We start from the raw sequence: 25,175 nt of genomic DNA on the forward strand, positions 1-25,175 counted from the left end.
ACTTCCTCCCCCTTATGACCTCTCCCTGTTTTAAGAACATTTCACCTCCTCTGAACTGTGAGTCTGAGGGATCAACAAAGTTTTCTCTTTTTTTATCTGGTTGACATTCATGTGCTGCTGAGTCCTCTGAACCGTAACACACACACACACACACACACACACACACACACACACACACACAGAGAAAGATAAAAAGTGTCCTTTCAGCAGAGTTGTTTCATTTTGATGATGGAGACTTTTGCATATTATAAAACTTAACACTAAAAACAAAGTTTTGCAGGTAATTGATCAGATAAGAACACATTACCAGATGGTGGCGCTAGATGAACTCGGCACTGTGTGTTTTATTAAACCTGCACAGCTGACGAGTATCAACAGGTTCAACAGCTCAGCTTCAGGTAAACAACTAAACAGGAAGTCTGGTTATAAACATAAATGAATATATAACATGAATCCAGCTCATCTACATTATGAACAAAGTCTTTATCAAAACAGGAAACATGTTAAAAAGTATAGATATTTAATAATGAAAAATTAAATGTCAACAAATACGCAGTGCAGTAAATATATTATATATTACAAGTTCAGAATGAAGCTCTGGGTACAAACTGATGCAACACATTTATTCACAGGGGTTAACTGTGAATAAATGTGTTGTGCAAAACTGTGCAAAACATATTTAAAATAGTTGTTCAGCATGTTATTCATATCATTGTGGTGTTAACTCAGCTTGCATCAGCTCTATTATCTCTGAACTGTGAACTTTAATAACTTTAGTTTACAGTCCTGCTTTAGAGTTCTCAATGAACTTCACTTACTTCAAACATCCCATAAACAACACTACAAATACCTACATCTGCACCTGAACATTTCCTACACAATACAGAAACAATAGATCATACACATTGAAAACATCACGTTATAACAGTGTTTACAGTATAAACTACTGTAGACAGTCTAATATTGGCTGGAAAATACAATAAAACTCACTTTCCAGTCTGCATCTCTACAGACTCACAGCAATAATCTCACTCTTACACACTCTGAACACAAATAACATTATTTACACAACACAGTAAAATGCTATTAAACAAAACTGAAGTGAAAATGAAATAAACTAGTTTTTATCACTTGCATTAGTAGAATAGTTGCAGCTCTAATTATGAAGGGATCCTCTAATGCTCAGTATGAACAGGAGGAATGATTACAGCAAGAAAAACATGTTTACTAATGAAAGTCCGACCTTTTAGACCTGGTTCCAGTTCAGAACATGTTGCTGCTGTAAAAGCTGCAGGACACAAAGATTCAGGAGTTCAGAGATCTGAGACCTTTCAGTCCTGCTGGGGGACAGGTGCTCCAGGACGTTGTCTACGTTGTCTATAAATCACAAAACCAACAATAACAGCAACAAGAAGCACAGCAGCAACAGGCAGACCAACTGTCAGTCCATGATTTCGTTCCTCCTTCTTTCCTTCATCCTTGTCTCCTTCAGTCCAGGTGTTTCCAGCTGTGTGACCTGCAGAGCAGAAACAGGTGTGAGGTATCAGCTGTCAGGTAGGTGATGACTCACCTCTACAAACTCTACAAACTCACCCGAGTCAATAACTTTCAGGTAGATGGTGTTCATGAGCCCATGTCCTTTGCTTTTCACAGAAACACGACACTCATATGTTCCAGTGTCGTTGATATTGACTTTCTTCAGAGTCACAGAAACGTTTCCGTCCTTCATCTCTGGATCTCTCAGCTGCACTCGACCACGAAAAGATGGATGCTGGTAGTTTTCATATGGTCGGTTCTCTCTGAGGAAGAAGACGTAACCATCTTTCTTCAGGTCAGGTCTGCTCCACTCAAACAGTATGATGGCTTCATCTTTGGGACTCTGACACTGAAGAGTGACATTTTCTCCAGGCTTTACTTTTATCTCTGAGAGACAAAAACAGAAAAGTTAGTGATACAACTCTCTCTCTGTATATATATATATATATATATATATGTATATATATATATATATATATATATATATATATATATATATATATATATATATATATATATATATATATATATATATATATATATGTGTGTGTGTGTGTGTGTGTGTGTGTGTGTGTGTAAAAAAAATCCTTACTTAATAGGATAACTTTCATATAATAATGATGTCATAATAATAATTGAAATGATTTCGGTTGGTTTCAATGAATTTGGTGAAATATGGTGTTTGAGGAGAACATCATTTATTACATGATTAATAATTACATGTTTAATGTAACATAATACATGTTGTTCCTTCATATGAAAGTCTGTCATGTTTCTGCTGATGCAATAAAAGGAAAAAAGAGAAAAGTCAGGACAAAGAGTTGTCTCTTTGTCCTGACTTTTCTCTTTTACAATTTTACAATTATAAACAAACAACACAATTAGATAATAAAACACTATAAATGATATAAGATATAAAAACTATAAAAATAATGAATGAGTTCATATCTGAGTAGATTTGAACCATATTTTCAGTTTGATTTTAAAATGCTGGATGCAGCACAGGGAGAGGTTTCCAAATATCTGCTGCTCTCTAAAACAGTCGAGTTTAACAAAGTGGCTTAAAGGAGGAAAAGCTGCTCCAAGAATCTGAGACACAAGTACCATCTAAAACTAATCAATAACTGATATCTATCAATGATATGATGGAGAGATGGGGTTGGGAGCAATTTGTAACACAACAGCTAGAGTTTAATATAAAACATGAACAACCACTGCTATTAATATATACAGTATGTACATGTATATACTTATATTTTTAATTAAGTTACTATCGACAATAAATTGACAAATCATCACTGTTTATATTTTATGACATAAATATTGTTTAAAAATATATTTTAGACAGCCTTCTCATTCCAAAAGAGCATTTTCATTTTTCAGCATGATCACCATGACAACCGCTGTGTGACATCACCGACAACACCTATTTTTATACATATTTAGCAGTAACACAATAACAGTGGATGTAATTATCTGTGTTCATGATGTCACCTGCACAGCTGCTCACACTGTTAAAGATACTCAACTGATATTTATTCTGAGCTTTAACAGTTAACTGACAGAAACAAATCTTCATCAGAGCCTTGATAGAACCAGAGATGCACCGACACTGATATCAGATATCAGATATCGGTCCCATACTGACTCAAATAACTGGATCAGGTATTGTTGACAATAGACCAATCTGGTATCAGATACCATTATTTTAATAAATAACAATTCAGTTAATTTATATCTATGTATTTATTTGTTACATTTTGTCTTACAAAGTTAGGAAAGTTATGTTTAAGTCAAGTCAGATGTTGCCTTAAACATAAAGAATGATTCCAGTCTCTTCCACACAGTGATGCATACAGCTTATTGATTAAACACTGGTATCAGGTCAGTGATCGGTATCGGCCAATACCCAAAGTCCAGATATTGGTATCAGGAATGAACAACATACTGACAGCCCCTCTAATATTATACTGATGGATAAAGTCATGAATGAGAAATATAATATAATGTAGTAAGAATGTAAAACATGAAATGTTACAGTGACGTTAATGTAAAATAAGTTAACTGTCTGAATATATGATGCAAGACTTGAAGGTAAAAAGTAACTTAGTTATATATTTAATCATAATTAACTTGTTTATTGCGTATTTTGAATGATTGAGTATCTCTGCTTGTTGGTTCAGTTTTGCAGGTTCTTTACTTTCATTTTTCACACAGTTGTTGAACAATACGTCATATTTCCTGCTGCTTTCATGACACAGAACAGAATCATAACCAATAACTAAAGGTCATGTGATCCTGTTCAATGCTGTATTCTGTAATGTGTTTCCTGTCTGTCCTGCAGAGGGATCCTCCTCTGTTGGAGTTTTTCCTCATTTGAATGGAGGATCAGATAACAGAGGATGTTGTATTACTGTACTGACTGTAAAACCCTCTGAGACTGATCTGTGATTTGTGATATTGGACTGAACACAACTTATAAACTAGTAACTATGGTAACAAACTGATCTGATATAAATAATCAATAAGGTTATTTAAGGGATGATAACTGGTCCTCACTTCTGTGACGATGCCAAATACCATCAAACCAAAAGAAGAGCAACAATAACGTGAAGACAGCAGCAGCCTAATGTTTGTCTGCGAGGAAATATGTGAATAATATTAAATCTAATATTGTTATGATCTTTATCTCCCGACATAAACCTCCATAATGACTGATCATATTCACTTGATAAAAATGAGGAAATGAAACAGTGTGTCTGTGCCGCCATTAGCCTCTGAATGAGGGAGGAAACATAGTCTGAAACCTGCCAGCGAGCAGAATAAAAGTTGTTTTTCCAGCACAGTAACTTTAACCTGCAGCTTCTCACAAGCTGAACCTGTAACAGTAACTGAACTAGTTACAGAGTTTTCAGTTAGTGGTGAATCACACACAGCTTACCTGTAGAGACAGTAGAGAACAGGAAACAAGCGAGGAGACACACAGAGAAAGTCAACGTAGGCATTTCTTTCTTCTTCTTCTATAGTATTTGTTGGCTGTTAGTTTCATGAATTGATGAAGTCCAGACCAGTTACGCTTGAAGAATATTCGACAGTTAGAAGTTGGTAAATGGACCTTGATCTCTGATTATTTTTGTCATGTTGCTACCAGTAGTTACAGTTGCCGCCTGACTGATTACGTTTTCTTTGTGCCCCGGAACTTCTTATTGAGAAAGCGTCATGACGTCACGTCTCCTCTGCTACGCGCTGTGACAGAGGACTGATAGTCAGAAACATTTGCATGTTTATAATGTCATAAAACAACTCAAGACAGTTGTATGATTACAGTGTTGACTGAATGAGGGTTAAGTTACTGAACACTGACAACAACATTGATCCTCGACTCCTCCTGTCCACATGATGAAGAGGGTAAGAGTCGAGATACTGAACCCCAAACTGGTAGCTTGTCCTGCTGTGAGGTATCTTGTGTGTGTGAATGTGTGACTGAGCAGCAGGAAAAACACTGTTAAGAGCTTTGGATAAAAGTGTTATATAAGTGCATCCATTTACCAAAACACTGTGTCCATTACATTAGAGTTTAAACATGTTTTTAATTCATATGAAAAACGGAAAAACAAAATAATGCGTTGTATATTTGTTTATCTTGTTATCAGACAAGTTGAACGCAGCTTTATATGGAGGGTACCAGTCAGCACTTCTATCAGTCTTTCTGGAAAAATGAAGCGTGTTCCTGGAGTTTACTTTCTGTATTCAAAGACTAATGAGCTCAACTACAGCAGCTGCTGTATGAAATTAGGAAGAAAAGTTAAACATTGATTACTTTATGAACACTGAAAAAAACCCTCCGCCTCAACTGAAGAAAGAGGGAGGGGGAGTTCCTGATGTGTCACGTGATTTACAAGAAAACAACCTTTCATGAAAAACCCTGGAAACTGTTTTCAATTTTATTTCAGGGACTCTGCAGATTATGTGAACTTTTAAACGGCACCTGAACTAAAACAGTGAAGAATCATGTCAGCTAAGCTGAAGATCCAAACTGACTGATTATTGTGAGGAAACATCAATTTCCACATCACAACCACTTTTTAGGACAGGATGAGTTTTCACTTGTTCATGGCCGTAAGTGTGGTGTGTGTATTTGTAAAATAGTGACATTTATCAATATATTCACTATCACTTTGTGTAATTTAATGAAATGAGTCATGAAGATGCTTTGATATGTGGCCACTAGATGTTGCTGTAGGACATGAGTCTGACACATTAAAGAGTCTATTCATAAAACTACAAATTAGACATCTTTAAATCATCAAATTAGAGGCCTTTAAGAAAACTTAATAATACAAATAACCCAGTATAACTTATATTCAAAATAAACAGGATGCATATTATGGTGTGTGTGTTTAAAGAGGCTATGAAAAAGAAAATACATATTGTTTCAACTTTATGCTGATTTATATCTTGTGAGTATTACTATTAGTCCATTTTAATTTTTTTCCACCTGGGGGGTGTGTGTATGACAGTGTCTGTTGATTGACAGCAGGTGGGGGTGTGTCGGTGTCTGTTGATTTACAGCAGGTGGGGGCGTGTCGGTGTCTGTTTGATTGACAGCAGGTGGGGGCGTGTCGGTGTCTGTTGATTGACAGCAGGTGGGGGCGTTTCGGTGTCTGTTGAAATCACACAGGAGAAGCCCACACAGCCGAGAAGGTTCCCCAGTGGAGTTCCTCTGACAGGGAAGTCCCTGCTCCTCCAGGGGAACAGGACCGTGTCACGAGGGGCCGTGTTCTTTCTTTCCTTCTTTGGATGGAGGTTAAAGGAGTTGAAACAACCATGTAGGGGACAAGCTCTCATCAGGCCCAAGGGAACCACCACTGGTGCTGCTGCCGTCATCCACAACAGCTTTGAAAGCTGTGAACAGTCATGAGGTGCGTTAGATGGAAATGACTTAAAGTGTTCACTTCACTGTCTGATGACACAATAGTTTTCTATTCTATCTATCACTTCTATCACCTATGAGACAAAAACACCTTCAATTCTCATATAAAAGCTGATAATCAAATAATAGAGCAGGTATGTAAATAAGACTTCAGACACTATTTGAGGATTTAAACTAGTTAAATACTATCAATCATTGATGGTTCATCTGTACTAATAATATAAACTGCTATAAATGAGCTGTTTCCTGCTAACTGCTGGAGAGTAAACCACACAGCAGCATTCTCACCTACAAAGGAAGGAAGTTGGGTTTAACTGCTGTGACCAAACTAAGTTGTTCTCACATCACCGAGGGGCAGAATGGACCAAACATCTCTTCAGTGTCTGCTCTGTAAGTACAATCTATACTGTCCACATTTAAATAATTATACTTATAGCAGTCAGCTGAGTTATAGGAGAGTGGTGGTGAGATACACAGTCATTTATGATACATGTATCACTGTAGAAACTGAGATGAAGAAATCCAAAAATATAATTATAAACTGTGTATATAGAGTCTGAATAGGATCTTACATTGATACCTTCAGTTAGTTGGTTTGTATGACAACATGAACAGTAAAAATGTGTTCTTGTGGGGATTTTAATTGACTTGTTAAACCCACACAAACACAAAACAACTACAGAGTTCATTAATTCATGTTCAGTATGAGTCTAAATCCCTAAATTACACGACCAAGCAGGAAAACAACACAGTGCTACACTAACTGACAATATATTTACTAATGTTATTGATAAGTGACCATTTATCAATCTTTGCAACCCTTCAGAACTGTATCAAAACACAAGGTGCAATTAATTATTTTAAAGACATTATGAAACAAGATTGAAGCCTCTGAGACATTTTTATCCACAATAATCACTCTTTATGAAAAAAGGTCCTTTGAATAAAGAAAGTAGTGAAACAGAAATTTTCTGAAAAGCCGTGGTTAACTAAGGGAATACAAAATGCTTGCAAAATGGAAAATATATAAAGAAAAAAACAAGAGACACATAATGGACATATAAAAATAAACTGACAAGTATTATGAGATGCAGCAAAAGTGATTATTACAGTAAATTATTGGAAGACAACACAAATAATATTAAAAATACATGGACAGTAATGAATGACATTATTAAAAACTAGAACTAGAAAAGCAGGTTACCCAACCTATTTCCTGACAAAGAATAAACAACTATTATTGATATGTATATAGTTGTAAATGAGTTGAGTGATTCTTTTGTCAGTGTTTGATCTAATGTAACTACAGAGATTATTAAGCCCAGCAGTAAAGATGAGGTGATAAATACTATTAATGTAAATATACATTCATGTTTATAAGAGGAACAGATGAAAGATAAATCTACAGACTGTAGTGGAGTTGACTTGTCTATGACCAGAAATATTACTGAGTGTGGGATGAAACACTGACACTTATGAATTAAATAATCAGTCTCTACAAGCTGTTTTATTTCCCAGCAAAATGAAAACAGCTGAAGTCATATAAGGTTAGAGATAGACATGTATTCTCATGACAGACCTGTTTCTTTGCTCTCACAGTTCTCTAAAATATTGGAAAAAAATATTCAATCAAAGACTAGATGATTTCATCACAAAACATAATGCACTGTCTGGACAGAAAATGGCTTTAGAGCTAATAGGACAACTTTGTTTGCAGTAATGGAATTTGTGGAGGAAATATCAACAGTAATAGAAAATGGTTAATATACAGTAGAGATATTCCTGGATTTCAAAACAGCATTTGATACTGTTGACCATGACTTACTAATGAATACATTACAGAGATATGGAATTATAGTGGTAGCACGCTTTTGGTTAAGTACTTACCTGGGGAATAGGTATCAATATGTTCAATTAAATGATTTTAATTTACACCAACTGAAGGGGGTTCCTCAAGGCTCCGTGTTTGGACCATTATTGTTTATTTTGAATATAAATGATATATGTTATGTTTCTAAAACACTAAAATGTATCTTATTTGGAGATGATACAAATGTTTTCTGTTGTGGTAAAAACGTTTGGATCCAGTGGAAAAGGAAGTAAAAGTAGATTTATAATCTTTAGTAATTGTTTGACAAATTTACAAAGAAAGCTCATCATGAATGATGTTGAAATTTAAAGTGTCTGAAATTAAATTTATTGAAGTGATGATAGATAGTAATAATACATCATGTTGGCAGCTATAAAATGTAAGTGTTCAAAAAGCAAAAAGTCTATTGCAATAGAGAGATAGATTTTCTAAATCAATGTTATATTATATTATATTATATTATATTATATTATATTATATTATATTATATTGATTCATTGATTGTATTTATTTATTGGGACAGGTACAGTTTTTAACATAAAAGATGCACTGCACTGGAGTTAGCTCAAAGCTAATTTACATCCGCAGTCCCCCACAATCAAAACATACAACAGCACAACAACAAACAGTACAAAGCAGAAAAACACGCAGAACACACCATAAAAAATACAAAATACAAAGCTACACACAGCACATCACATACACCCACAATGTCAATTAGAAATGAATAATGTAAACATGTCAAATTAAAAGCAAGACTGTCTGCGCTAATGAGAAGACCATAGATGAAGTTTACACTCAGTGGTCACACAGCTGATTGGTCTTCAGTAGATTTTTTAATTTGGCCTTGAATGTATTGATTGAACTGCAGTTCTTCATATTATCAGGTAGGACATTGGTAGGGCACAGGTTGTGGCTTTCACAGAGAAAGCTGACTGTCCAAATACAGTGTGATGAAATGGTCCAATCTATAGAGGACATTCTGGAGGATCTAATAGAACTTACTGAGCGAGTGAACACAAAGTCACATAGTGGAGGAGGACAAACCATTTAACATTTTATAAACTAGGCACAAATTTTAGAATAATCTAGAATTGTCAAAGTTCAGTAAATTGTATTTCTCCAGAACCCTACAGTGATGGAAACGCATTGAGTTTTTGGTCGGAGTTCTTACAGTTTGTTTGTATAAGGACTCAAGGGGCCCTATGTAACGATCTAAAGCGTACGTTCTGAAGCTCATGGTGCAAGTGCATTGAGGGTGTGTCCAAATCCACTTTTGCTATTTTAACGGCGGAAAAATGGTCAGAGCGCCAGGCGCATGGTTCAAAGGGGTTGTCCATAGTCCTAATTAATCATGGTTGTGTTTTTGGTGCAACATCCAATAAACCAATCAGAGTGTCATCTCCCATTCCCAGGTGTGCTTGCACCTTGGTGGATTGCTATTATTGCCAAGTAGTAAGAAGGAACACTTCTCTGCAGAGGAAACGGACCTGCTCATGTGCGAAGTGAAAGCGCATGATCCATAAAGCTGAAATTATAGTTCCCATGTCCGCAAGTCCGTGAGGGTCCGCTAGGGTCCGCTTGACGTAAATTTCGTCATCAGAGAGTGAGCGCGTGGGCTCTGTCCGGACATCCACGTACCTACAATTTGTTGTGTCCGCGCTGACGTATCCGCACCAGTCCGCGCGAACATAAAGCTGTGTGTCTGTAGATGGTGATCTACTGCGCATGTGTGGAACAGGTCCTCCGCGCGGACCCCAGAAGGTAGTATAAATACATCAAGATCTTTTAATCATGTAAAGAATCATCAACACGGTTATCAGGACTTGATCAGCTCTCCAAGGTTCTGATCCTGCTGCTGGCAGCAGCTAGAAGCTGTCCAGATTTATTTCCTTCTTTAGTTGAATCATTGTTTTCACCTCATTTATTTCCTCATGTGTTCCTCATGTCATCATGTATTGATGCTGCAGGAAAGTCGATCTGTGTCTGATCCGTTGTTGTCCGTCTGTTTAAATACCTACGTGTTTTACCACGATTTGGTCAAATAATTAAACAATTTCATCCGTCGTTACTGTGATTAGTTAATTCTGATAAATATTATGACTAAGCATTATGACATGTGTTTTTTAAAATATGTTGATATACACAATAATAATCTTTCACATTATAGTCCTTTTATATTTAATCTTTTGCATGTTTGTGCGCTGGTGCGCATCCTGTGTGTTGTGGATATTTGGAGCGATGGTCAGCACCTCAGTGGAGAAAAGCGCACACGAGCCTTTGATGTCTTAAAGCTGAAAATGTTTACTGAAGTACTTGGCCAAGGAGAACTGAAATACTCGGATGCTGTCTCTTTCCGTTCTGACTCTGAAGGTCTGACCCTTAGTCTTTAACCTCAGCAGATCAGCCTACAATATGAAAAATTAGTCTAATTGGTTCACTAGTTTCTAAACAAGGAACTGCAGCTTACCCGTTTCAGTTCAGGTCATGTTGCATGGAACTTCAGGTCACTGTCAGCACATTTTGGTTTGAATGTCTGATTGTGTCAATAGAATCTACGCATTCACCTATCTATGTTGTCTAGGAAAGCCTCCTCTGACCTTGGTGACCATGGCGATGCTGGTTTACCCTCTAACAGAGAGGTTTCTGCTTTCCCCAAAACATCACAGACAGCTGGAGTTTCAAGGAGAGGAGAAAATGTCCCCTTCCTGCTTAAGAATTACAGTGTGACCTCAAGGCCCAGGCTTTGTGCCAGGCGTAGGGCCAAAGAGGTTTTATGGTTGTTTCTCCAGCCTGCCCCCAACATGTAATACAATAAGACATATGGGAAAGAATCATAGCTGTATAAATATCGTGGCTGCGTCCAAAGAGAGACAGTTTGTTGTAAGTTGTACTTTATGGCTTTAACCATTTTTTAAAAATGTTTCTGGAACTATAAGGGAACCTTATACTGTTCCCTTATAGTTCCATATAGAACTTAAGTATGGGGAAATGCATACAAAAAATACAAAATCAAATTTTCTTACTTCAAAAGAAAGCCATAAGAATTGTAAATTAAACTACTCATAAAGAACCAGGAAATTCACTGTTAAATAAATAAAAGGCTCTATAATTAAAAGATTTGGTTAAAGTAATGTATAGAGCTAAAAAACAAACAAACAAAAAACAATTAAAAGTATCTAAAAGTTGTTTAAAGAAACATGTTGTAAGTTTAAAACTATGTTTAAAATAATCTATTGAACAAATATAAAAACGTCCGACCAGAGAGGAACATTGGCGTAGCATAATTGGAACAGAATATGTAAGTTTTGTTTGTTTGTTTGATGTTACTTCTTGATTTCATATACTGTGTGTATGTATATGCAAATGCATGTATATATGTGAATACATGTATATATGCAAATGACCTAACTGTGTCTGTTATTGATTACAGACCAAAACAAATTTCAGTTACAATATATGATTTGAAGGTCATTGATCATCTTACAATGAAACGAGAATCTAAATAACATAAAAGTGATCAGCATCAAGAAAATAGGCAACAAAGACAAGTCTAGACAGAGTAAAATGCAACAAACAGGAAGAGAAATTAATTCTTCAATAGTTTAATAAGTTCAGAAAATTTTAATTACATTACTGTAAAGCAGCATTTTACACCAGAAAATAGACATCAGGTCAAATATTTGATTTCCAGATAAAGTCGTGTTTCATATCAAAGTATCATTGACATATCATTTGTATTTTTTAGCAATTAATGTTAATAAGCTTGATAACAACATACAACATCTGCCAGAACAGGACAGAACAGAAAAAAGTGAAGAAAAAGAAAGTTTGACAGTAGAAAGAAGACGACACATGACAACAGTATTTTAATTCAGATGTTAGTTTTATCTAAACTTATTTTATTGAAATGTTTGTGGCAGATTACATGAATGATGCTCAGACAAACTTCAGCAGTGTTTACATCTCTTCCTGTTTCCTCATTTTTATGGTTGTATTACTGGATTGTCTGCTGTATTGATATATTATTGATAGATTTTCCTCTGTCTCAATATTATTGTTTTTACTCACTCAATCATTGTTCTAAAACAACCTTTTTGTCTGGTTGTCGCAACATGATCCCTGTTATTATTATTATTAGTGGTAAATATTATATCTGAATTCTGTATTTTATGGGTTTCTCATTTCTCTGGAGTAGAACTGTCTTGTTGTATGTTGAAGCTCAAACCAACCTGAGTGTCATTTCTCTTTAGTTCTGATCTCACTGCTGTGCTGCACAACAAACCAAGGTTAGTAAACTTCTCATCTGATAATCTAAAGCTGTTATATGGTCGCTCTGCTGATTTGAGAGAAAGAGATAATACATCAGATTTTGGGGAGAAGAGCGTCTTCTTTGTTGTCAATATATTATGTATATTTGGATGTTTACTTGTTGACTGCACTCAGACCTCTCTGAAATCAAGTTTTGTTGCTTTCAAGTTCTTTTTCAGTTAAGTACCAGCATCAGAAATATGTGCATCATATCTGCAGTTTTGTGATGCACAGCGTGTCATTTTATGCTCAGCTGGCACAGCGACACCTTCATGAATTATTTCAATTGTCAGACACAACGGTATTTAAGAGTAATTTACTCTCCTTTTCTACTCTCTCATGAGCTGTTCAACACAGATACATTTATACCATTACGTTATTAATAGTGCTGACTTTTCTATTTTAAGCAAACCTTCAAACTCAGTTTCCTCTGGATGATCAAAATAAACTGTCTGTCAGCAGGATTATTACAGGATGTTCTCCGTTTATGTGGCCAGACTGTTTTTCTTACAGTATTTACAGGAGAGGCATTACTGTGCACACATACTGTAAATGTAGCCTGATGACTAACTGAAAGCCACCTTACTAATTAAAAAAATATGAGATATATCAAAAATGCTGAAACCGAAAAGGCAAATAAATAATAACACAAAACATGTGGTTTAAACGCTTAATTGAGTCATAACGTGCCCACAGCTGACATTATCTGTTAAACTTGTTATTCATGTATCATGATGAAACCCGGAGGAGATATAAGACTTGTTTTTCAGGATTACATACATATCGGCTCTACTGGAGCTGCTTGGTAACAGCTAAAAGAGAACAAAACCTTTTACAGTTTAGTTGTTCAGTTACAACCATAGCAGGTTAGCTAGGTAGCTAATAATGCATGCATATGCATAAATTAAAACCAGCATCTTCACAGACTCTCTCACACCTTTCCCTTACTCACATTACTGCTCTCTCACATACAGATCAGTGGTTGAACTGATCAGGGATCAGATAAATGCTACAACAACATGTTACACCTTCTGTATGACTGCATGCATTTTACGAATTGTCTGATTTAATCTGATTTAATTACCATTTTGATTTCATTTCATTTATTTATGATTGTGCACCTAATGGGACAATAATAATAATAATAATAATAATATTTTAACAAATCAGCATAATAAAAGGAACTACAAATAACTGCAAGATATTATATCAGACAGTATCAAATAGTTTTAAATAAATATTCCAGCCTCTCTGAGTCTGAAACTGGAGCTAATGAATGAAAACACTGTAACATTATGTATTAATGTAACATAATGTATTAACATCTGTGGGGGAGGGGCGAGTCAGGCAGTCTGCAGGTTGGTTCAGACTATGCAGGAGAACTTTTTTCAACACCTCAGTATCATCATCATCACCATCATCTTCATCACCAGGGACAAGGCTGCATCATTCATTCAGTTTACGTTTTCTAATCAGTCCGCACAGGAACGTAGACACATGATGAGCTGCTAAATATAATAACTTTAATAACATTATGGTAAAGTGAGCTCTTAGTTTTTACAGCGTAGGTAAGATTAGCTCTGTCCTGGGTTGTGTTTATGTGTTTCATTTTATCAAACAGGCTGTCAAGAGATAAAAGCTAGAAACTGTGAACTCTCCTGGCTGGGTTCCTTAAACAGATGACTGCGACTGAGCCAAGAAACAATCTGTTCAAAACACATTGGTTCCTCTGCAGCAGTGATTTGGTATCACAAATGCCACGTGTAATGGACAGTAACAGATTCACAGCTTTGCTGAAAACATTTGTGGCTTAAGTCCTGTTAGCCTATGGACCTTCCCTGATTGAATGTGTGGAAATCATTGGAGATGCTTTCTTCTGTCAGGTAAAGATTAGTGACATGCATTGATGTTACATGAATGCATACAGATGGAGAGGAGGAGGAGGAGAGAGGAGCTCAGTGCATCATGGGAAGTCCCCCAGTAGTCTAGGCCTATAGCAGCATAACTAAGGGCTGATCCAAGGCGAGCCTGGTCGGCCCTAACTATAAGCTTTATCAAAAAGGACAGTTTTAAGCCTACTCTTAAACATAGAGAGGGTGTCTGCACCCCGGACTGAATCCGGTAGATGGTTCCATAGAAGAGGAGCCTGATAGCTGAAGGCTCTGCCTCCCATTCTACTTTTAAAGACTGTAGGGACCACCAGTAAGCCTGCATACTGGGAGCGCAGTGTTCTAGTGGGATAATACGGTATTATGAGCTCTTCAAGATATGATGGTGCCTGACCATTAAGGGCTTTGTAAATTAGGAGAAGGATTTTAAATTCTATTCTAGATTTTACAGGAAGCCAATGTAGTGAAGCTAAAATGGGAGAAATGTGGTCTCTTTTTCTAGTTTTAGTCAATACACGTGCAGCTGCATTCTGGACCAGCTGGAGAGTCTTTAGAGACTTGTTAGGGCAGCCTGATAATAAGGAATTGCAGTAATCCAGCCTAGAAGTAACAAATGCGTGAACTAGTTTTTCTGCATCGTTTAGGGACAGGATGTGCCTGATTTTTGTGATATTACGTAAGTGAAAAAAGGCAGTCCTTGAAATTTGATTTATGTGGGAGTTAAAGGACATATCCTGATCAAAGATAACTCCCAGATTCCTTACGGTGGTGCTGGAGGCCAGGGTAATGCCATCCAGAGCAGCTTTATCATCAGATAATGTGTTTCTAAGGTGTTTAGGGCCAAGCACAATAACTTCAGTTTTATCTGAATTTAGTAGTAGAAAATTGCAGGTCATCCAGGTCTTTATGCCGTTAAGACATGTTTGGAGTTTGTTTAACTGATTGGGTTCATCTGGCTTCATTGATAAATATAATTGGGTATCGTCTGCGTAACAATGAAAATTTATGGAGTGTTTCCTAATAATATTACCTAAAGGAAGCATATATAAGGTGAATAGAATTGGTCCAAGTACAGAACCTTGTGGAACTCCGTGTCTAACTTTTGCCTTCACGGAGGATTCATCATTCACATGTACAAACTGAAATCGGTCTGATAAATAGGACTTAAACCAGGTTAATGCAGTTCCTTTAATGCCAATTAAATGTTCCAGTCTCTGCAAAAGGATTTGATGGGCAATTGTGTCAAATGCAGCACTAAGATCTAACAGGACAAGTATAGAGACAAATCCTTTGTCTGATGCAGTTAGGAGGTCATTTGTGACTTTCACCAGTGCTGTTTCTGTGCTATGATGCGCTCTAAATCCTGACTGAAAATCCTCAAATAAACTATTGTTATGTAGAAAGTCACATAACTGATTAGAGACTGCTTTCTCAAGGATCTTGGATAGAAATGGAAGGTTAGATATAGGTCTATAATTGGCTAAAACACCTGAATCAAGAGTAGGCTTCTTAAGAAGAGGTTTAATTACAGCTACTTTAAAGGACTGTGGTACATAGCCTGTTACTAAAGACAGATTGATCATATCTAGTAAAGAAGTGCTCACTAAGGGTAAGGCTTCCTTAAGCAGCCTAGTTGGGATGGGATCTAAGAGACAGGTTGATGGTTTAGCTGAACAAATCATTGAAGTTAGTTCAGACAAGTCTACTGGAGAAAAACAGTCCAAATATATGTCAGGATTTACTGCCGTTACCAAGGTTCCTGTGTTTGGGGAGAGAACGGTGCTTGTTGAGGGCAGGAGATGGTTAATTTTGTCTCTAATAGTTAGAATTTTATCATTAAAGAAGCTCATAAAGTCGTTACTACTGAGAGCTATAGGAATACATGGATCAGTAGAGTTATGACTCTTTGTCAGCCTGGCCAAAGTGCTGAAAAGGAACCTAGGGCAGTTTTTATTCTCTTCTATTAATGCTGAGTAATAGGCGGCTCTGGCATTACAGAGGGCCTTCCTATATGTTTTAAGACTATCTTGCCAGACTAAGCGAGAATCTTCTACTTTGGTGGAACGCCAAATCCTTTCCAATTTTCGCGATGTTTGCTTTAATTTGCGGGTTTGGGAGTTATACCATGGAGCTAACCTCTTACGTTTTATTATCTTCTTTTTTAAGGGGGCGATGGAGTCGAGTGTTTGTCTTAGTGAGCCTGCAGCACTATCAATAAGATTATCAATTTGGGAGGGACTAAAGTTAACATAAGAGTCCTCTGTAGTATTGAGACATGGCAGTGAATTCAGTATTGACGGAATTGCTTCCTTAAATTTATCTACAACACTATCAGATAGACATCTAGCGAGGACATTTTTATCTAATGGTGTGTAATCCAGTAATAGGAATTCAAAAGTTATTAAAAAATGATCTGATAAAATAGGATTTTGTGGAAAAATTATTAAATGTTCAATTTCAATCCCATAAGTTAGAACAAGGTCTAGGGTGTGGTTAAGACGGTGAGTGGGATTATTTACACACTGAGAGAAGCCAATTGAGTCTAATAATGAGAGAAATGCAGTGCTGAGACTGTCACTATCAACGTCCACATGAATATTAAAATCACCTACTATAATTACTTTATCTGTACTAAGGACTAAATACGACAAAAACTCTGAGAATTCAGATAGGAATTCAGAGTACGGGCCAGGAGGACGGTACACTGTAACAAATAGAACTGGCTGTAAAGTTTTCCAGGTTGGCTGGGAGAGACTAAGAACAAGGCTTTCGAATGAGTTATAATTAAATTTAGGTCTAGGGTTGATGATTAGGCTTGAGTTGAAAATGGCTGCAACTCCTCCTCCTCGGCCAGTGTCTCGAGGAATATGAGTATTAATATGACTGGGGGGAGTGGATTCATTAAGGCTGACATATTCTTCATGACACAGCCAGGTTTCAGTGAGACAAAATAAATCAATACGATGATCTGAAATTAAATCGTTTACTAAAACTGCTTTAGATGAAAGAGATCTAATGTTCAAGAGTCCACATTTAATTATCTTATTTTGTTGTACTATTGCAGCAGTGGTTTTAATTTTTACTAGATTTTCATGAATGACTCTTCTTTTATATACTTTGGATTTAATTGATTTATGTGGTCGGGGGACAGACACAGTCTCTATGTGGTTTTGGGTGGGTAACTGCTCTAATGGAAGCGCAGAGAAGCGTGTAGGACTGCAGCTCTGCCTCCTGGTCTCAATCCCTTACACTCAGCACTTAGTCCTCTTCCCCCCTTTATATTCAAAGTATTTGTGTGGTGTCGTTCCCTCCTTTTCCTTTATTATTTTGGTATATTTCGTCATGAAATAAAGGGACAGGTTGACACATGCACTGTACTGCACTGAAAAGCCCACTGAGATAGTCTGTGTGCATACTAACTTCCACACCAGGTGCTCAAGCTGTAAAGACTGATAATTACACCTTGAGGTGGACGGGCAGTCCACGCCTTTACTTGAAGAGTTTACCAACTTTTATGTAAACAGTGTCACGGCTCTTGTCAATCAGATGTAATTGTCTTTTTAATATTATATATGCATCTCAGAGAGAACATCCTTTTTTTCAACATCTGGCTAGAATGTGTCAAATTTTCCCTCCATCTAAAATGCTTCTTTGAGGAATTTTTATCTTTACTGATTGATATTGAACAACTATCTGATTTACCCGATGACGCATGAAGTGGTTAAGTGTAAATGTGGTGAAATGAACATCTTCTGGTAACTGGCTGCAGCATTGAGACACATCTATAGATGAAAACTGACACTATAACTGTATGACTAGGATTACTGTTGTTGACCATTGAGTGTTACTGTGTGATACTCAATAGGCCATTATGTTTTCCTCAATATACAATGATTTTCTGCAGCCTCTCTGACTGTGAGTCCCAGCAGCTCTCAGATGTTTAATGGAGAGTTTGTCTCTCTGAGCTGTGAGGAGAACGACGGCTATGCGGGATGGACGCTGAGGAGGAACACAACCAAACAAACCAGAGCTAAGTGTGGAGCTGACTGGGGAGAACCAGTTGGTTCCTCCTGTATCATCAGTCTAACAGTCCCCTGGGACAGTGGAGTTTACTGGTGTGAGTCCAGAGAGGGAGCAACCAGTAACAGCATCAACATCACTGTCACTGGTAAGATCAGACTGTGGAGTTAGTATTGATGAAGCTGAGTGTAAATGATGAAATGCTGTAGTTTGTCTCTGTGTTGAGGTGGATCAGTGATCCTGCAGAGTCCTGTCCTCCCTGTGATGGAGGGAGATGATGTCACTCTGCACTGTAAAACAAAGACCTCCAACCTCCCAGCTGATTTCTATAAAAATGTCTCCCTCATCGGGACTGAGCCTACAGGTCACATGACCATCCACCATGTTTCCAAGTCTGATGAAGGCCTCTACAAGTGTAACATCAGCAGTCATGGAGAGTCTCCACCCAGCTGGATCACTGTCACAGGTGAGGAAGTTAAATCAAATCTTCAGACCTCGTTGTGTTTCATTTATTGATGTTTGCAGGCTTCTGCACTGAAAGGGACAACAGTGGTCATTCATAGTGAGAGAAAGCATTTCTAACTCTACTAACACTAATTTAGTTAGTTGTTGTGAAATTTGTCAACTTTCAACCCAAAATTTAGAATGTGATCATTTTACCTAAACAAAGCTTTTTAAATATATACTTTTAATAATTATTTTTGTTTCATTTTAGAGAAACCCACCTCCACCTCTCAGTCTACACCCCTCTCCACTCCCACCTCCACCTCTCCTCATCTCATTCCATTGTCTGTTCCATCTATCTCTGGTCTGGTTGTACTGATGTTACTGTTTCTACTGGTGATACTGGTGTTACTGGTGAGACGATGTGTTCAGAGGAAACCTAAAGGTCAGACACAGACTTCTTGATTTCACAGTAAACATTTAACTTTTATGTTACCTTTTAAGATTTATTTTTTACTTAGAATTTTTTAGAACATTTGAAAATTGTGTTTTACACCCATTTACTACAGTTCATGATTACATTTTAATATTGTTTATTGTATATTTATTGTTGTAAATTATATTTCTGATCATTTTGGTTCCTTCCAGCTGCTGAATTAGACGTTGGAGAAGATGACATCACAGATGACATCACATACAGTGACATCAAAAAATGGCATCACCAGTCACAGCCAATCAGACGGAGCAGAGGTAACGTGTTGTAGATGTGATGTGAGTAGAGGTAAACTTGTATCTTTGTGAGGACTCCATGGGTTTAGAAAGTGAGGACATTTAGTATTATGGGGACACTGGGAACACTGGGAAAGTGGGAAAGTTAATATTAAGTTTTCATGATACACTTGAACAAAACAGCAAGAGAACAGTTTGTTCTGTTTTGGTCGATGACAATGTGTGATGTGATCATGTGTGAAACTGTCTTTGTGGTGAATCAGTAACAGACGCTAACAGCTCTGTGGTCGTCCAGTTTCCTGTTTCTGATGAAGACAGTTTGTGCTGCACATGTTCTACATAGTTTATAAATGTACATATTTGCATATATCTGAACACAAAATCATATTTGTCTAATATAGTTTACTAAAACATTATTACTGACATGTTTATATAATGTGATTAATACTCACATTAAGTGAACTTACTTCAGTGTTATACACTGTTTTACCATCAACTTTATCTCACTTTTTGTTGATAAATACTTTTATGGGACACCAATTTTTTTTATTTACATTATATGTATAATTACAATTATAAATACATTTAGTTACAGATGTTCATCTTGTGGTGATGAACTTGTTTTAATAAAAGCTAGCAACTCTGTGGTTATTTAGTTTTCCAATTCTAATAAATCGCCCAAATAAATAAATTCACCACTTGTGTTGGTCTCTTTCACAGCAGCAGTAGTGTTAAGAAGAAAAAAACTGTCAAACCCAAATATCACTTCTAATATTTCTTTTTTCAACTATAAACTGATGTTTGCTGCTATAATTGATCATATTTCCATTCTGTTCTGTTCAGTCAAGACTTAAGTCAAAAAGAAAACTTTTAAAGCCATTTGCAGTACTTATATTTGGCTTTATGGTTCTGTTCTGGGAGCAGCAGCAAAGACCCCAGGTAAAGAACAGAGCAGGTAACTGACAACAAGATGACATTGTTTAAGTCAGACACAGCATGTAAGGAGGATCTGGGGTGGAGGTGTGTTGCAAGTGGCTTGCAGAGGAAGCCTCTGCAAGAGGAAGGGTAGGCAGACTAAAGCAGCTTAAAATAAGGCGCCCTGTATGAGACTGTCAACTGGATGCATAGAAGGACTCAGCTGAGCCATCAGCTGATGTAGCTGGGTTTGTGAGCTGAACTTAACTTTGTGGCTTACCTGAACTAAAGCTATGCTCAATTTTTAATACTATAAAAAATGGTATCATTATTGATTGAAGCAGAGGCATAAATAATATTAATAGTATTTGAATAATGACCACTGCACTAGTAGTAGTGGATACTGTATTCTAACAGTACTTGTATCATTTGTAGTATTGTCAGTAATGTATTTTCTATGTTTTTATCTTCCAGAGTGTTATTCAGTTGCAGTTTTCTCAGCAGTGAAAACAACAGACAGACGAGGATGAGAGGTACAGCTGCTCTTCTTTCTGGATCCACAACAGAAACCTGTTCAAAGTTTTTTTATGGTTTTCACAGTCAAAACATGACAAACGTTTGTAGCATCTTGAGCCACTGATATACTTGCTTTTTACCGACGTATATGTGTCGACAACAAAGGAGATTAATCTTGAAGTTGAGATCAGGGCAGAAAAAGCAGCATCAGCATAGAGACATCATATAGATGAGTGCTTAAAGGAAAGGTTTGGCTTAATACTTTACTGAAATAGCTAACTTGAGTCGTTGTCTTCCAAAGTTACAGTCTGTTTAGAACAAATTCTGTTTTTTTTTATTTCCTGGAATGTAGTTCCTTGCTGAGCTGCGGCGGAGGAATACATTTGAGTAGTCGTTGGTAGATTTGTTGCCAGAACCAGATTTTTACTCAGATGTTACAGAGTGAACCACATACTGTGTATTTATGTCCAATGACCTCCTCTTCAACTGTTGTCAGCTCAACTGGTGACATTTCTCTCAGCCGTTCTGCTACTGAGCTGCAAACAGTGTATCTTTCCCGACACACCAGTTAAACACAGACATGAACCATATTCCTGCAGAGGCTGGAGCAAGTGGAGGTGGTCCTGAGGACAAAACAGCAGGAGATCGACCCTAAAAGACTCAAAGAGTCAGAGCGGGTTGTTACTGAAATATTAGCAAAAATACTACAGAAAAAAGAAAAAATCATTCAAAGTTTTCTCTGAGGATGTCGTGAGTAGTAAAAGCCAGATAATGTCAACAGATTTACTTGCACTATCAGTGTTTATCCCTCTGCCATAGCTCAGTGAGGAAATTTAGTCCATGGAAACAAAAAGAGGGAATTTCATACTAAACAGACTGTAACTTTGGAATACAGCAACTTGATTTATTGAACTTGTTAAGGCTAGGCTAATGAACCCACGAGCAGGACACCGAGGCAGGAAGCAGCGAGTGGGGTTGGAAAAGGATTTATTCTGCAAGGCGGTAAAACTGGGAGGCTTGGGCCAAGGTCTGGACCGGTAGCTGGGGAACCTGGGGGCTTGGGCTGGGCGTGAGGCTGGGTATAGGGGATGGGCTGAGCTGGTGAGGCAGGAGGACTGGAGACATGGCCGGGGTCAGGATGAGGTCTTCTGTAGGCACAGAGAAACAAAGGTTAGGCAAATGCTGGATACTGACAGAACAGTAACAAGTAGGCTGGAAGCGTGACTGACTGTATGAACAGAGTCTACGATCTGGCGGTGAGTAGGAGGTTGCACCCAATATTTAAGCAGACCTCCTGATGAGGAGGTCTCCCACACACCTGTCTCCACTCCTGCAATTTGAACACAGACACGAGAGAGAGAGAGAGAGACACATGCACACACACACACACTAGGAGGAGGCAGAAGTGGAGGGCATGACAGAACTCAGACTGCTGAAGCCTGAAACATTAACTTTAGCTGAACTTTTGTCCCTCATTTCTTACAGTGGAGTCTCGTTCAGAGAGAATATCTTCAGGGTCAACATGGAGAGTAGGAATAGTTACAGCGACCAAGACTCTTTTCCTCCTACATAATGGCACATCAGTATTGTGTAAAGACAGACTTGAAAAAACCTGAACATTACCTTTAACAGGGAAGACTTCTCAAGGACAAGATCCCTCACTGGCTTCCCACCACCATGAACACAGTCAAAGATGTTTTTGGAGCACATGACTGAGCCGGAGGGACTTCTAACAGGAACCAAACATCTGGGCCGCATCCTAAATCCCTTCCTATTCACTATATAGTGCACTATATTAACCCTCCGCCATTTTATTTCCGTATTTGAACTCTATAAAAGAAGAGTCCAAGACATGTACTCTACTTTCTACTAATGATCCCATGTGCCCATTTTGTAGATGTAAAAATAACCGTTTTGAGCAACAAGTCCTCCAAATGAAATGACCACATAGTGTTGAACTATCCAGTTAGAGATGGTTCATTGTAGGTTGAAAGCTGAAAATGAGTATTTAAGCTCCAGCAGAGTTTAATTTAGTTAGAGAATCTGGTTTGAATCAATCTTAAACTGTCCTATAAAGTTTATAATTTAGTTGTTTTAAAACTGTGCAGATAAAACCACAGCAACAACTTCCTCTTGTTGATTTCAGTAAAGTGTATTCTGATGCTGATGAGGTTTCTCACTACAGTGTGGTCTGATTTGAATGTGTGTTTGTCTGTTTTGTACCTTGTTGACAAAGTGTTTTAATATCAGCGAGCAGCTCTGTGGTCGTCCAGTTTCCTGTTTCAGAGAAAGACTTTCCAGTTACTCACAGTCATTTGTCTTTCAAAGAAGTGATGTGAGGAAGCTGCCATTTCAAAAGTCGCAAATAAGTCTTATTATAATGCTGCATGAAAAAAGACTTTATTCTCCTTAAGAGTAGTATTAATATTTTGATTTATATTTGTGCAACAGTACTACTCACAGTAAATACGGTATACTAACAGTATTGGTTAATATGTATGTATTTTATCTTCCAGAGAGTGATCCAGCAGCAGTTTACTCAGCAGTGAGAAGAACAGAGATGAGAGGTACAGCTGCTCTTCTGTCTTAACGCACATTCATGAGATTGATGTCAATTTTCTCATTTCACTCTCCAAAAGAAAGAAAGTAAACGTATTTCCTGAAATGTTGAACTATTCCTTTAAAGTGAAAAGCATGTTAGAAATATAAGACCAGAACAAACCAGTTCTAGTTTTGGGTTAAAAAGACACTCGTCTTGGTGTAAAGCTTAAAGTTACTGCTCTATTACCAGATGCTCTTCAAATGAAATGTCAACATATTGTCTGTGAATTATCAGACATCATTTTAAAGGTAATTTTTCCTGAAACAGTATTTATACTATTCTGTTACAGCATACATGACATGTTTACTACAGTGAAATTTTACCTGTTGAGATCTCCGTCATTATACAGCAGTCATCCAGCAGGGGGACATGATGGTGTTTAAGTTTTAGTCCCTCGTCATGCACATTATCTTTATGATTCATCAGTGATCAGAGTTTGATTTATTACAGCTGAAGTAGTTGGTTCTGACAGAAACATCACTGTCACAAAGCTGCATTTTCCTCAATGTAAAAAATGTGACACTGTGGGGACATCAGGGTTTATGGGGACTGCAGGTGTTCTCTGCATCCTGCAGACTAACAGATGAAATGAGGATCATCTAAAGGATCTTTTAATGATTTTATTGTCATCAAACATTCAAACATCTCTGCAGCTGCTAAATATCAGCTCAGACAGGAGTGATTTCCTGAGTTACTCCTTCTCCGGAAACTAGGACCAAAGATGTATTAGTTTTTGTCCAGTGAGGAGAGGTTTCCTGCTCTGAGAAGCTTCATGAATTCAGGCCCAGAGTTCACATCTCATCACAGACCTGCAGTGAAACTTTGTCCTTACATGAACTGTCACTAAGATCTTCCCCTGACCTCAACCAACTGTAGTTACCATCAGTAGATGTTGTACAAGAGTTGTTTTTTCTACAACTGTGTCTCATACTGTTTTATCTGTGTGTGTTCAGCGTGTCCACCAGAGCCAGAGGTTGTCTACTCTTCACTGAGGTAGACCTCCACACCTTCACACCAGTCCAACCACTGACGTCCAGCTAGCCTGTTACTGGTCTCCAGAGCCCCTCAGGCAGCAGTACATTCATTTTTTATACATATTTTATATATTTCATGTTGTTCTCTCTAAATTAGACTCATGCAGCAACAGAAAGACAAACAACAGGTTCATTTTCAGATGTGTTTTCAGTGAATAAACAGTGAAACTAAAATTATTAGATTTACATTATTACATTTTGGAAAAATATTTCCTAATATAATAATAATATATTAACTTGCTGTGTTTCACAGAAAAACATCTTCAATAAGATGTAGAATAAACTTTGGTCTTGTTTGTTGTTTTCTTCGTGTGGTTCTGTGGGTTTCACAAAGCTGTCAGATGGAAAATTTGACTTGTTCTGGTTTGGTTTTGGG

General features: G+C 37.3%; 2 protein-coding genes across 3 annotated transcripts in view; one reads left to right on the forward strand and one right to left on the reverse strand.

The window, feature by feature from the left end:
* Window positions 1-334: 334 nt before the first annotated feature.
* LOC137174896 (coxsackievirus and adenovirus receptor homolog) lies at window positions 335-4,738 on the reverse strand. The gene is made up of 3 exons (XM_067580421.1): window positions 4,478-4,738; window positions 1,594-1,923; window positions 335-1,516 (listed from the first exon to the last, which is right to left on the reverse strand). Exons 1-3 carry the CDS (start codon window positions 4,539-4,541, stop codon window positions 1,332-1,334), a joined length of 579 nt encoding a protein of 192 aa, XP_067436522.1. The 5' UTR covers window positions 4,542-4,738; the 3' UTR covers window positions 335-1,331.
* A 1,952-nt stretch (window positions 4,739-6,690) lies between these two features.
* Window positions 6,691-25,175, forward strand: part of LOC137174888 (low affinity immunoglobulin gamma Fc region receptor II-like) — a 43,060-nt gene continuing 24,575 nt past the window's right edge. Inside the window, exons 1-9 of one of the 2 annotated variants that reach the window (XR_010925495.1) lie at window positions 6,691-6,859; window positions 12,593-12,628; window positions 18,444-18,707; window positions 18,786-19,025; window positions 19,275-19,448; window positions 19,652-19,753; window positions 21,122-21,180; window positions 23,680-23,730; window positions 24,719-25,095. Coding sequence is in view for 1 of the 2 variants with exons in the window: in XM_067580406.1 (XP_067436507.1) it covers window positions 6,829-6,859; window positions 12,593-12,628; window positions 18,444-18,707; window positions 18,786-19,025; window positions 19,275-19,448; window positions 19,652-19,753 (847 nt within the window). In the remaining variant the exon portion in view is untranslated. Of the gene's footprint in view, window positions 6,860-12,592; window positions 12,629-18,443; window positions 18,708-18,785; window positions 19,026-19,274; window positions 19,449-19,651; window positions 19,754-21,121; window positions 21,181-23,679; window positions 23,731-24,718; window positions 25,096-25,175 lie in introns of those variants that run through there. The other variant, XM_067580406.1, reaches the window with a different exon arrangement.

Source organism: Thunnus thynnus, chromosome 22 (assembly GCF_963924715.1).
Source record: "Thunnus thynnus chromosome 22, fThuThy2.1, whole genome shotgun sequence".
Classification (NCBI taxonomy): Eukaryota; Metazoa; Chordata; class Actinopteri; order Scombriformes; family Scombridae; genus Thunnus; species Thunnus thynnus.